The following is a 12,362-nucleotide window of genomic DNA, read 5'->3' on the forward strand; positions in this document are numbered from 1 at the left end:
AAATAATTAGGACCATATTAAATGAATATTCGTTGTTGATATACCATCGAGAAAGAGAAGAAAGTTAAACTAAAAATTCGATAAGGCATTTCTAAGTTGATGAGTTTTGAGGATGGGTAAAGAGAGGTACAAAATTTGAGGGGCATATAGAATATATATAAATATAATATTAGTTGAGAACAGAAGTTGAATGGGCCGCAATTGTCATTATTAATTTAAAGGAACTATCCAGAAATACTACTATAGTATACCAACTATACTTAGGATGATATATTTTATTTTATAAAAAAAATTTATCAAATAAATTAGGACGTATTCTATCTATCAATCTATCATTCTTAGATAATTGTCTATTAAAAAATTTAATTCTTTAATTCGTCGAAATTAGAGCTCACTTTTTTAATACTTAAAAAATTAAGATGACTGCTACATCATCATCTCAGACACAAATAATATTATAACGAACAACCCAATATTTTTTAATTAAATATCCTACTTAGAAATTTTTTTTTACAAATATATTATAATTAAAGTTAGGATCGTGAATATATGGAAGAAATCTAAATATCCTACTCCGATATGGTAATCCCGGAACACAAATACTACTATGGTAGGTAGGTAAGGAAGCGGGTACACACGGCAGGTGGCTTTTTAACTCCTTAATAATTTAAGGGAGGCATCGGATTCAATGGTTCGCCCGAACTCGTACGAATCCACCGGTCGCCGCCCTACCTCTAACCACATCCGTCGGACCCGAATTTCATTGCGGTCACACCGACACTTATTGGTACAAGAGTGACGTCCCGGCCAAGGCGTCCCCAAAAGACAGAGAGCCCGGAGCAAGGGAGACGCGTCCACCTCCACACCGCCACCTACGACCTTGCTCCTCCTCCGATTTTGCTTTGCCCGATTGCGTCCGCCAAGGTTTGTGCCTCGCCCCTTCCTTCCTTCCTGTTCCATTTTCAGTTCATTTGTCTTTTTTTAGAAAAGTTTGTTTTGACCTGATCGCCTCATGGTTGTTGATTCATCAGGTATGGCGATCTCGTCGGAGTTGATCACCGCTACGTGCAGTCACTGGTTAGTGCTCCTTCTGTGATTACTCGTGTCTGCTCTTGGGGATTCGGATTTTCCCTTCAAATTGTGTCGGATTGTCGATTCGTAATTCTTCTTCGATTTCGTTTCTGGCCGATCGTTGGTCATGTGACTTGCAATTATTAGGAAATCGATGGTAAGGAAGTCTTTGTGTGGCCTTCTATTTGTATTCTGGGATTTTTAGCCTGATAGAAGCTGGACGATGATGATTTTCGGGTTTGCTTTTGTAAGATTTTTTTATTACATAGCAGATCATTCTAGAGTAGGTTGTTATTCTGCTTAGTTGTTCCTCACTCCAGGATATCAAACAGAAAATAGGATTTTTTATGATTTGTACAGTAAATTTGTAAACGTGTAATAGCTCCTTGAGCCGTGATCGTATGAAGTCGATTGCAGTAGTAAAACACAACGCCTCTGTTTTAATTTAGACCCATTTATTTGTCATGCATACATGGTCAGCGCCTTCTGAGTTGTGTTGTCACGCAATGGCACTTAGATTACGTCCATCTGGTCCTTTGACCAGTTTGCATGGTAGTATCCTATTAAAAACAAATGGTAGTATCCTATAAAACCTAAATATGGAAGTTTACCTACTTGTATTTCTCTTGCTACAATACCTCACCTTTTTTTCTATGTATTATTTAATGCAAACAATTGGGTGTCACTTATGATCTCTTTTGTTAGAAATAACTTTATAATTAAAGGGCATTCTTTACCTGTTGAACTAGTTGCACAAGAAATCAGATATAATAGCCTAAAGATTTGTGGATGCTTTTGGAACTCTTAGATTTATTGTCTTGATGTTACTTTGCCTCTGTGTACTGGTGGGTTGTTGTAAATTCAGGTCCTATATGCATGATTGAAATAGTAGTTCCTTCACATTTAGAGATGTGTCTTTACTCTTGTGTGTTCCATTTTCGCTTTTATTGGTGCTTGATCGATTCAATCTATTTGAAATTGTATGCTATATTAATGTCTTTGCAAGAAATGTTATACAACTAGTCATGATCAAACTGTTCATTTATGTTTTCATCAATAAGAAGGAACACACTATCTCATAAAAAAATAGCAATTCCGAGTTGTCGTGCATGCTGTTCAGCCTTATTTGTTTGAGGATGCATGATGTAGTATCTACTTTTGTTATGCTCAATGTGAATGTATTTAGAAATACCTCATATATGTGCGAGTATTTTGAATATTTTATATAAATTTCTTAAAGAAAAAGAAATTTTGATAATGTCTCAATGGACAATATTCTAGGTAGCTTGATCTATTGGTAGTTATTTGGATTGTCATTTGCACAAGTAGAATGGTAAACTTATGTACTAAACATATGTTTTCTAAGTTTTTCAACCATCAAATTGAAACTCAAGTTGATGGAACCTTTTACTATAAGATGCATGTTTAATGGTTTTAGGCAGGTGAGATATTCGGCACCAAATGACCCTAGGCCATCATTACCTCAGGCATAACACAACAAATTTCTTGCATCAAGATTTTGTTTTGTCAACATGTGTATTATGTGAAGCCATAAAATTGATGTGTATGTGTAATTGGAATTTCTTTGGAATTTAATATTGCCTAGCGTCATTAACCTATTTTACGAGTTAATTGTTTATTGTCAAGGGGTACCTGTAGGTAAAGTAGCATAAGACAACAAATGTATCGCTACAAGATTTGATTTTGAATAGATTAACATGTGGAATGTGTGAAGCCTTAAAGTTGATTTGCATGGATAATTTCAATGTATTTGGCATTTAATCTTGCCTAGTGACATTAACCTATCATATGAGTTCATCACTTTATTGTTTATTATCGAGGTACATCTGTAGGTAACTTGATAGGCATTTACTTATACATATGCAATATATTTTTCATTTCTGTTTTTAGAATTGAAGATTGCCCATTTTATTATGCATCTTTCATTTCTACTGTAGTAGTATCTTCAAGAAAGTTGCTTGACCAGTCTAAACAATATTTGCAAAGGAAAACATCCTTTACTATTTTGCTTTCTGTTAGTCAAGTAGTATCTCTTTTTGTATTGTTCCACTTACCGATTCTATCACCAATGTAGTGAGAGAGATATTCCAACATTAAATATTGACTTGCATTATGCACATTGTTCGCGGAACCTTCAAAAATGTGCAATTTGTGGGGATATGATTCCCAAAAAACATGCTGATGAACATTACAATGAAATCCATGCTCCGGTATGTGTTAACCTTAGACACCTTATTTTCTATATTTCCTATCACATGTTGTGTTGTAAGCAATTTTTAGTCATTATGTAGTACATTTGGTTACAGTTTTTGGTTTTTATGATGATTCTATCTATGCATGAAGAAGAAAGACACAAAGTTGTTTTTTCAAAGAATGGTTATTGTGCATAAAATAAAATTAAGTTGAAGTACTTCAGCAGAAAAGATGTTATGTATCGATGGCAAATTTCTTTGTAGTAAAGCATCAGAAAACTTGTGCTCATGATCACTTCTTGTCATTGTAGCTTGAGAGTCTGAAACCTAGGAGGTAGATTGAACAAAAAATCTTAGAACAAATATTAATGATGAAATTTACTTTTCTGTCAATAGAGAAACATTGTCATTACTTTTTCTTCATGCATTTATATAAACACACCATGTAATAGCTATGCATTATGGGATTAGTTCCACATAAGATATTTAGTATTTATGTGTATAGAATGTAATGTGTCTTCTTTATTCAGTATGATAAAATAATATTCTTTTCAACTTGGTAGCATAGCAAGTCCAGTTTATAAAATGATGTGACCCTCGCGTCACTCCCCTACTGGAAACTGTAATTGCCTTTCTAGGTGAAACAATTTAACTAACAAAAGTTGAAAAAAAGATGGTGATACTAGTTGATACGGACAAAATGAAAAATAAAAAAATAAAAAAATTAAGACCATTTATCTTTCATGAGCTTCATCTTGAGCCATCTCTCCCTTTTGTCTCAAGTTGATGTGCTGCTAGATTCTTTATTTTATCATCTTTCTCTTATCTTTCATATTAGGTGTATGATCTAAGATGCCATATGTACTATACGTCTTTTCCATTATCTCTTTTCTCTCAGAATTGGTGTCTCCCTTGACATATTTTCCTCTTTCACAAAGTAGAATGACTGGAAGGTCAATCTCCTAACATTTTTCCTTCTCAAAGAAGATCTGTAACTCTAATCTCACTTATATTTTGTTAACATTTATGTTACTCTCCTTTGACTATAATTCTGAAAAGATAGATTAGTTTTTTCTTTTATCTAGCGTGTCCTATTTCTCTCAAATAGATGTCAAAGCTTTACTCAGTCTTGCAGACATTTTCTCCTCCTCCCTTGAGTAACTTCTAACTTAAAAATCTCTCACAATATTAATTGCTCCTTTCAAGAGTAAACTTTAATTTTTCTCTTTCTTCCTGCAACTTCTCACATAATGTCACTTCATCTTCATAAATTTCAAAATCTTGTTGTATTAGGAAGTAAATTATATCAATATATTAAGATTCTCACTAAGTTAACCTTCTGAAGATGGTCTTTTTTAAGATCGTGACTGTCTTTTAACATCTCTCTTGAAGATCATTATTGACTTCAATTGAGTTATCAACTCTTTCAAAGGTCAGTCCAGAACATAACATCATATTTTCTAATATTACATATTTGTCATCTTTTTCTAGTGTCTTCTTATCTTTATTTCTTTTTAAGGGGACTTTGGATTTTTTTTTCCCTTAGATAATTATCTATGCTCCAGTGTCAAATGCTTTGGGTTTAACCCCACACGAGCTTACTATCGGCTATTGTGTCAGACACAGGCCTGTATATATGTGATGTAATAGTTCGCATTAAATGCAATATTTCCCCACTCAACTATGCAATACAAGATTGCTGATCTTCAAGGTTATGTCATTCATACGAGCAGTAAATATAGGAAGTTGTGAGTTTTCTGCAAACTACTATCATCTATTGTAAGGATGAAAATAAGCTAATATTGGATGTTTTCCTCATTGAGCTGCTGTGTGAGGCAATATCTAATTAAACAATGCATTTGACTTGCTTCGTCTAACAATTTGGTTTTGATAAACTGATGTGAACAGGTGGATTGTTCATTATGCAGTGAGAGAATTGAAAGGGAATTATGGTCTCTTCACAAAGGTGAAAGATGCCCACAGAGAATTATAACTTGTGAATATTGTGAATTCCCACTTCCTGCAGTTGATCTCATTAAACATCAGGTATTATGATGCATTCCTCCTTTATGTGATGAAGAATCTCTTGAAACCATGAAATTACTAATGTTTGCTATGAAAATTCAGGAAGTATGTGGTAATCGCACCGAGTATTGTGACTTATGTCAGAAATATGTTCGATTACGTGAAAGGATTAACCATGATATCCAGTTTCACAGCAGTCCAGGTGATACTGCAGAACCTCCCAGGTAAACTTTCTAGAATCTAAAATTTTTAAATCACATACTTTCTGATTGTATTGAGATTGTTTTTTCCTTGTGTGATGCCCATTTTTGTTCTTAATTTGTCTGGATGTTTATGTTGTTGAGATTCTGTTTTTGTTTGCTGCTCATTCGTCTAGATGTTCCATATCTAACCGTATTATTTTCATTTTTGTTGTTGTGCATCAATGTCTGCTTAAGTTACTATCATATGCTTCAATAGTCTGTTAGTATTTGCTAGAATTTTCATATTCTTTAGAGAATCTTTACAGGCTACACATTTGTACTTGCTTAACTGAGTAAATGGGAAGTTCTTATGATGAATCTGCTCTATGGCCGAGTTTTACTCCAAGTACCCTTAAGGATGTTAATTATTTTCATCTTGGTTTCCGAGTTGTTTTTTTAAGGATAGGAAGTGGTTAGCTTTTTTAGTTGAAGTTTAATATTACTTGGTTGATGATAATATTGCAATTAGAGGCGTCCATAAGTGGCTTGGGATACAATTAATATGATATGCTGCATCAAGCACTAATGGATGCTGCCCAGATATTGATTCATGAGTTAGCACTGATGTGATGTAAGCCTGATTGTTGTTGATTTCCTCAGAATCACAATTCAATTTTACGGTCTAGATTGTCACTAGGTCCTTTAGATCATGGCAAATTATCAAGTTACATTGTTCTTCTGTACAGATATGTCTTTATAATATAATCGTTAGTTTGAATCTCACACGGGAGTTGAATTTTATAATCTGATCACAAAAGCATCCTGTAAATTTCCAAAAACAATCGATCGTCCTTGGGAACTAGTAGTGGTTGGTACTTTGTATTTGTCTCTCCTGAACATATCTGTCTGTCTTGCAAAACTTGCAGGGATATTGCACCACCTGTGAGAGAGCGTGCTAACAGAAGGCGGGCACGAGCTACATCTCGCAGTCGGGTGTTGTTGACGATTGCAATAACAGGCGCAGCAGTTGTCATTGGGTCGTTTTTCTTACAAAGAGTGGAAGATAAGCAATAACATGTCTGAGTTCTCTTCATTGTATTACTGCATTCACAATATGGAGTTCATGTGTATTTGATAGTTAAACATGTATTTATTTACACACTCGTATCGCACTCGAAACAAAATCCAATGCCTCATGTGCAATAAATTGATGGGCGATCGTAATCTTTCTGTCCTTGAATTAGGATGTGACTTTCTTTCCGACTGTTATAGGAAAATGGCTATGACATTGACGTGACAGGATGGGGCTTTATTTGTTTAGGATTGAAAGTTATCATATAATTATTTCATTAAGTCACTGATGTCAGTAGAAAGCAGATGTCTGGTTTATCCTGATTCTATTAGAAAATATTAAATTAGGTAACACCGTATGTTTGGGACAACTGGTTTAATTTTATGAAAATTTTTCATTAACTGTCAGAGTAAATTATGAAGCGCTCATAACCATCTAATATCTTGTCATTGTACGTTGTCATTGTACGTTTTATTTAGAAGAAATTTTTTTTTTTTTATAAATGTGTCATAATTTAGGATCCAACAGTGGTGTCTGGAATATTCTATTGGAATTTCAACTTCATCTTCGTTGCTCTAATTTTTTATTAGGATTGTCTTGTACACTGTCCAAGATGTGCCAATTGGTCAAAGCCTGACCTTTACGATATCAATTCTTGTTCATCCTCCATTTGGCAGGCTAGTCTCTGCTTCACATAGTATCTTGATCATATTAGATACTGTTGATATTCTCTGGATCTTTTTTTCGGTGTTAATTACTTGCTCCTCTTGATAAAATTGTCTAGAGCGGAGAAGAGCAAGAGTAACCGATACTGGGAAATGATAGGTGCATTGGCTGAAGCGGAGAAAGCAGATCTTCCGGAGCTTTTTGTAGTGTAGAATGTCTAAACAAAAGGAGAATTTGGTAATTTGGCTAATTACGAGATTTCCATCATTCCATTTCCACCCACTTGGAAAAAAAAACTGACAAAATAGATGCCACGACTATATAACAGCTAAAATATAATATTAATGCATAAATTATAACTATGACAATATAATATTATCAAAATTGAGGTATCGCGAACATGAATCATAACTGCTATAACAATGTGGAACGAGAGTATTTACAAAAACAACAATGGGCTAAGATAAAATAAAATGTTATTTTAATAACAAATAAAAAAGAAACATCTTTTAAATATTCCAATAAAAAAGAACACTCTTAGTCAAGTTTTGCCACTCTCGAAAGTTTGTGCCTGCAATGGTGAAAGTATCAACATCTCCATTACAATTCCACTATCGGACCCAATATTGATTTTTCTTGTAATTGTTACTGTCATAATTGTTCTCATTTCATCCATGATTCTTCTCCAGAAAAGTGGACAAGAATAGTCAACTAGAATATATAGAATAAGTTGAATGAGTTAACTAATCAACCATTCAATTAAGTGAGGGTACTTGGCAAACAAGTCAAAAGAACTGACTAAGAGAATTGAGTAGACATAGTAAAACAAATTGGATGAGATGACCTTGCTATACAGACTGAGCAGCAAAAAAAAAAAAAAAAAAAAGAATTGGTTGAAAATTTTATCCTAGAAGGAAACTTTATCCCCCAAAAAAGCATGAAATAGAGTTTCACTGGCAAAATGAGCAAAGATCATGTCAATCTACTCAAATAAATAAATAAAACCTCACTAATATAAACCATCAAATAAAGTCTGTGAAAGAAATTTAAATTTGACTGAATAAATGCAAATGCCGCAGCAAAATCACCAAACATACAAGAGGAAGCTAGTAGCTCAAGTGGTAGTCACAACAGCAAAAAATAAGCTATCCTTCACATCAGAACTCACACGACCAAGTCAGTTCATGCAAAATTTTGAATGTCAATAGTGGAAAGAAAGAAACGAGGAGATGAAACAAGCCAATAATTTTCTTGCATCCGCCAGAGAAAAACTTGATCTATTGTACAATACCTATAAAATCAACTAAAAGCCGGAAACAGGAGCAGGGACAGCACATAACACCATGCAACTGCAGCTACAAGAACAATGATACACACAATTGGACGAGGTGATTGGATTACATGTTTAACCTGAAACCAATTTCACCAGGATGATGAGAACATTGAGCATTGAGAGTGGAAGCCTTAGGTATTGGGTCGCATAGATTAACCCTATTAGCTGCCCTTTCAATGACTTGACCCTGGCATCTCCTGAAACATCATTCAAACTCCATCCTCTAGGTGCAAGGAACCTGTCCTCGTTCAGAATGGCCAATGAATTCGCAAGGAGCAAAAAGCCTTCAAACAATGTCCGGATAACCATGATCCTTCAAGGAAATTTGCCTTAAAATTAGACATAACTAGGTTATACATTAAGTTCAATAGTTGGCTGATTAGGTTCATCTTATCATTTGAAATTCAGTTTCCTAAAAAGATCAAGCAGAAAAAAAACATATTTATCCTGCTAGCTTCCTGGAAATGTTAATTTACAACGAGCAGAGAATTGAGGAGGGCACTCTAAACCAAGGATTGAACGTTGCTTCTTGGAAAAAATAAAATGCTAGACTAACATAGGCTTCTGCATTATAAGATATTTACCAGATTCTAAAGATATCAGAGGATAGACATGGCAGTCATAAGATAATGATCTAGGTTGACATAGGAGCAATTATGACCACTGAGGAAATTTTTAAAAAAAATTAGTACTCGAAAACAAATGTTTTTTGAAGAAAAAAATGTAAGAAATCAGGCCTCGTGTTCACTTATCACTACAGCCAGTGCCGATGGAATTTTCACAAGAGAAACGGATCTTCTCACTATTTGTTGCTACTCAAGCATAATAGTACCTACATAGCTTAGAGGACCTACTGCATTAGCAATCTCTTCCCTATATTAGCTTGTAGAGATATGCTAACTAAACAGCAGAACTTTCATCAACATCACATTCTACAGATTCAATAGCAAACCAAGTCAAGGCACATTTATCAGAAGAAGCATTTAGGGCCCTCAACCATGTCCCAAGATGTTAAGCTGAAGTCAGAGGTAGTATATTCGTATAAGCCTAGTGAACCAATACATCTAGTCACAGCAACCAATTTGGGATTAAACCATGCTGTTACAATCTCCTATCTAAATCTCCATGTCAAGGTTTAAAATTTTGAGTTGTGCTAAAATGTCGATTTATAACTCGAACGATATTTACACGGGCGGTGCATGTGCACCGGATTGCCCTCCCCTCTTATAGATTAAAAAATATTTTTAATTTGATTGTTATGGATGTTTACTATTCAATTATATTTAAGATTTTGAATCTTGAGTTCAAATTTTGATATTCGTGAAATGTTTATTAAATGTTTTACAACAACTATTCAATAATGTATAAATTTAAAATCTATATTTTTAGTATTATTGTACATAATTAAATAGTCTTCATTACAATTTTATTATGAAGGCAACAAGTCCAAGAACTTCTATTTATAATAATGATGAAGATTGATGTTCAGTTTCAAGTTTTGCTTAGAGATATTAAATACGAGATCTTATATTTATAATGGTAATGAAAATTCATCTACGAGATCTTATATTTATAATGGTAATGAAAATTCATCTTCGGTTTGAACATCTTTAGATATATTTTGATGATTTGAGAATTGATTATGTAACATTTATTTGAAAACTTTAAATTATCAATGGATAAATAAAATTTTGTATTTTGAGAATATGTAAGTATTGTCTAAATTTTCTATATATAGTAAAAGGATAAAGGGATAATGACTGAAATATACCTAGTGTGTGTATATATATATATATATATATATATATATGAGATTTGATACCTTGCAAATTCAGCGCATACCCATCGTGGATGACTAAGTGCAGTTCCAAGCACCCCCACACGCTTAGTTGCCCATGGTGGGTGCCCACTGTGTGTGTGCAAGGTTTTATATATAAGAATGATATCATGTACACCCAAAAAACATTTCGATTTGAATTTTTTTTTTTTTTTTTTTTTTTTTGCGCTTAATACTATAACCCAACCCCTAAACCCTAAAGGAAAAAAGTTTATTGGCATATAACCGAAAGCTTAAAAAACTAACAAAACAAAAAAAATCACTGTGTGCGGCAGCTAGGATATAAATCTGATATATATATATATATATATTAGAACACATATAAAATCTTTTAAATATCAAATTTTATCTTATTTAAAAATTTTATATTTTATTTTTAAAAAATAAATAATTAAGTTAAATTAAACTAATAATTTAAAAATTATAATGGAGTAAAAGTTAATTTAAGGATTTAAGGTTAGCTAAAGTACATCAAGTAGACAATCAAGTAGGTTTAAATTATATTTAATTTAAACTTCTTTTGATCCGTTTAAAATTAAACAAGATTTTTACATATAATAATTTAATTATATTTTATAAGGTTAGAAATTATATTGTAATTATTTTTTTATCTTTCCTAATAATCTAGATTGGATAAGAATTATAGGAATATTAATTGTCTTAAATTTGATAGGAGAAGAATTAATCTTTTGTACTTATAAGAGACGAAATGGATAAGACAGAAGACAGATCATAGAGAACTCAGATTTTAAGTTTTAAGTTCTATCACAAGAAAGAAAAAAAAATAAGAGTAGGTATTGTTGTAAATAGTTTGTTAGGCGACGAAATAATAGTAGTTAGGAAAAGAAATAGGAATATAACTCTCAAAATAGTGGTGGCAAATGAAACTATTAATATAATTAACATATATGCATCTCAAGTAAGATTTGATAAAGACACGAAGATTTTGGGAATTTAAATGAAATATTACAAAAAAAATTCTAACAAACGAGATAATTTTAATAGGAAAAGATTTAAATGGACATTTAGAAGTAAGAATTGATGAATATGATAGGATGCATGGGGCCCATGGTTATGAACCAAGACATAAAAAAGGAAAAGTTATATTGGATTTCACAATAGCATATAAACTTATAATAGCTAATATATTTTTCAAGAAGGAAAAAGAATACCTAGTTAGTTTCAAAAGTGAGAATAATAAGCAGCAAATTGACTTTCTTATAGTTTGAAAGAGTAATAAAAAAAATTATAAAGATACAAAATTATCCTTAGAGAACACCACCCAATATAAGTTAATAATGTTAGATACACTTATCAAGCATAGTATCACTGAAGAAAAATAGCATGACTCTAATTAGGATTAAATGGTAGAAGTAAAATGATGGGAAGTAAAGTACATTTAGGAAGGGTAGAAGACACTGATCAAGGACATACTTAGTGAGTCAAGAGGATGAACACTAACAAATAAAGAATTTTGGTGATGGAATGAGGAAGTATAAGAGAAAGTGATGAAAAAATGAATAGTTTATAAGTCATTGTACACTTATAAGAACAAAGAATTTTTTTTAAAAAAAATAGACAATAACTAAGAAAGTAATGAGTGAAGCCAAGAATGAAGCTTTTGAACGCTTGTATCAATTTGATATAGATGAAGGAGAAAGGGGCATCTTTAAAATAACTAAAGCAAAAGAAACAAGGGATCTTAATCAAATAAGATGGATGCATTAAAGATGAATCTAATAGGGCTAGTGAAGAATAAGAAAATAAAGGAGCCATGGAAATGGTATTTTCATTAATTTTTTAATGAATGTTTAGGCCACCAACTTAGCTTAGGAAACTTAAGTTAGAGAAATATAGAAATTTAAATTTTTATTAGAGAATTCAAACTTCAGAAATAGAGCAAATATTAAATGGAATGCAAAATGAAAAAGCAAATGATATTCCAACACAGGTATGAAAGTGC

The 12,362-nt window shown here is 32.5% G+C and overlaps 1 protein-coding gene across 1 annotated transcript; it reads left to right on the forward strand.

The window, feature by feature from the left end:
* The first annotated feature begins 724 nt into the window (after positions 1-724).
* LOC122051449 (TRAF-type zinc finger domain-containing protein 1-like) lies at positions 725-6,721 on the forward strand. The gene is made up of 6 exons (XM_042612597.1): positions 725-924; positions 1,032-1,077; positions 3,167-3,302; positions 5,193-5,330; positions 5,412-5,533; positions 6,418-6,721. The coding sequence occupies exons 2-6, from the start codon at positions 1,034-1,036 to the stop codon at positions 6,563-6,565; spliced, it is 588 nt and encodes a 195-aa protein (XP_042468531.1). The 5' UTR covers positions 725-924; positions 1,032-1,033; the 3' UTR covers positions 6,566-6,721.
* Positions 6,722-12,362: the final 5,641 nt, after the last annotated feature.

This window comes from Zingiber officinale, chromosome 3A (assembly GCF_018446385.1).
Source record: "Zingiber officinale cultivar Zhangliang chromosome 3A, Zo_v1.1, whole genome shotgun sequence".
Taxonomy (NCBI): domain Eukaryota; kingdom Viridiplantae; phylum Streptophyta; class Magnoliopsida; order Zingiberales; family Zingiberaceae; genus Zingiber; species Zingiber officinale.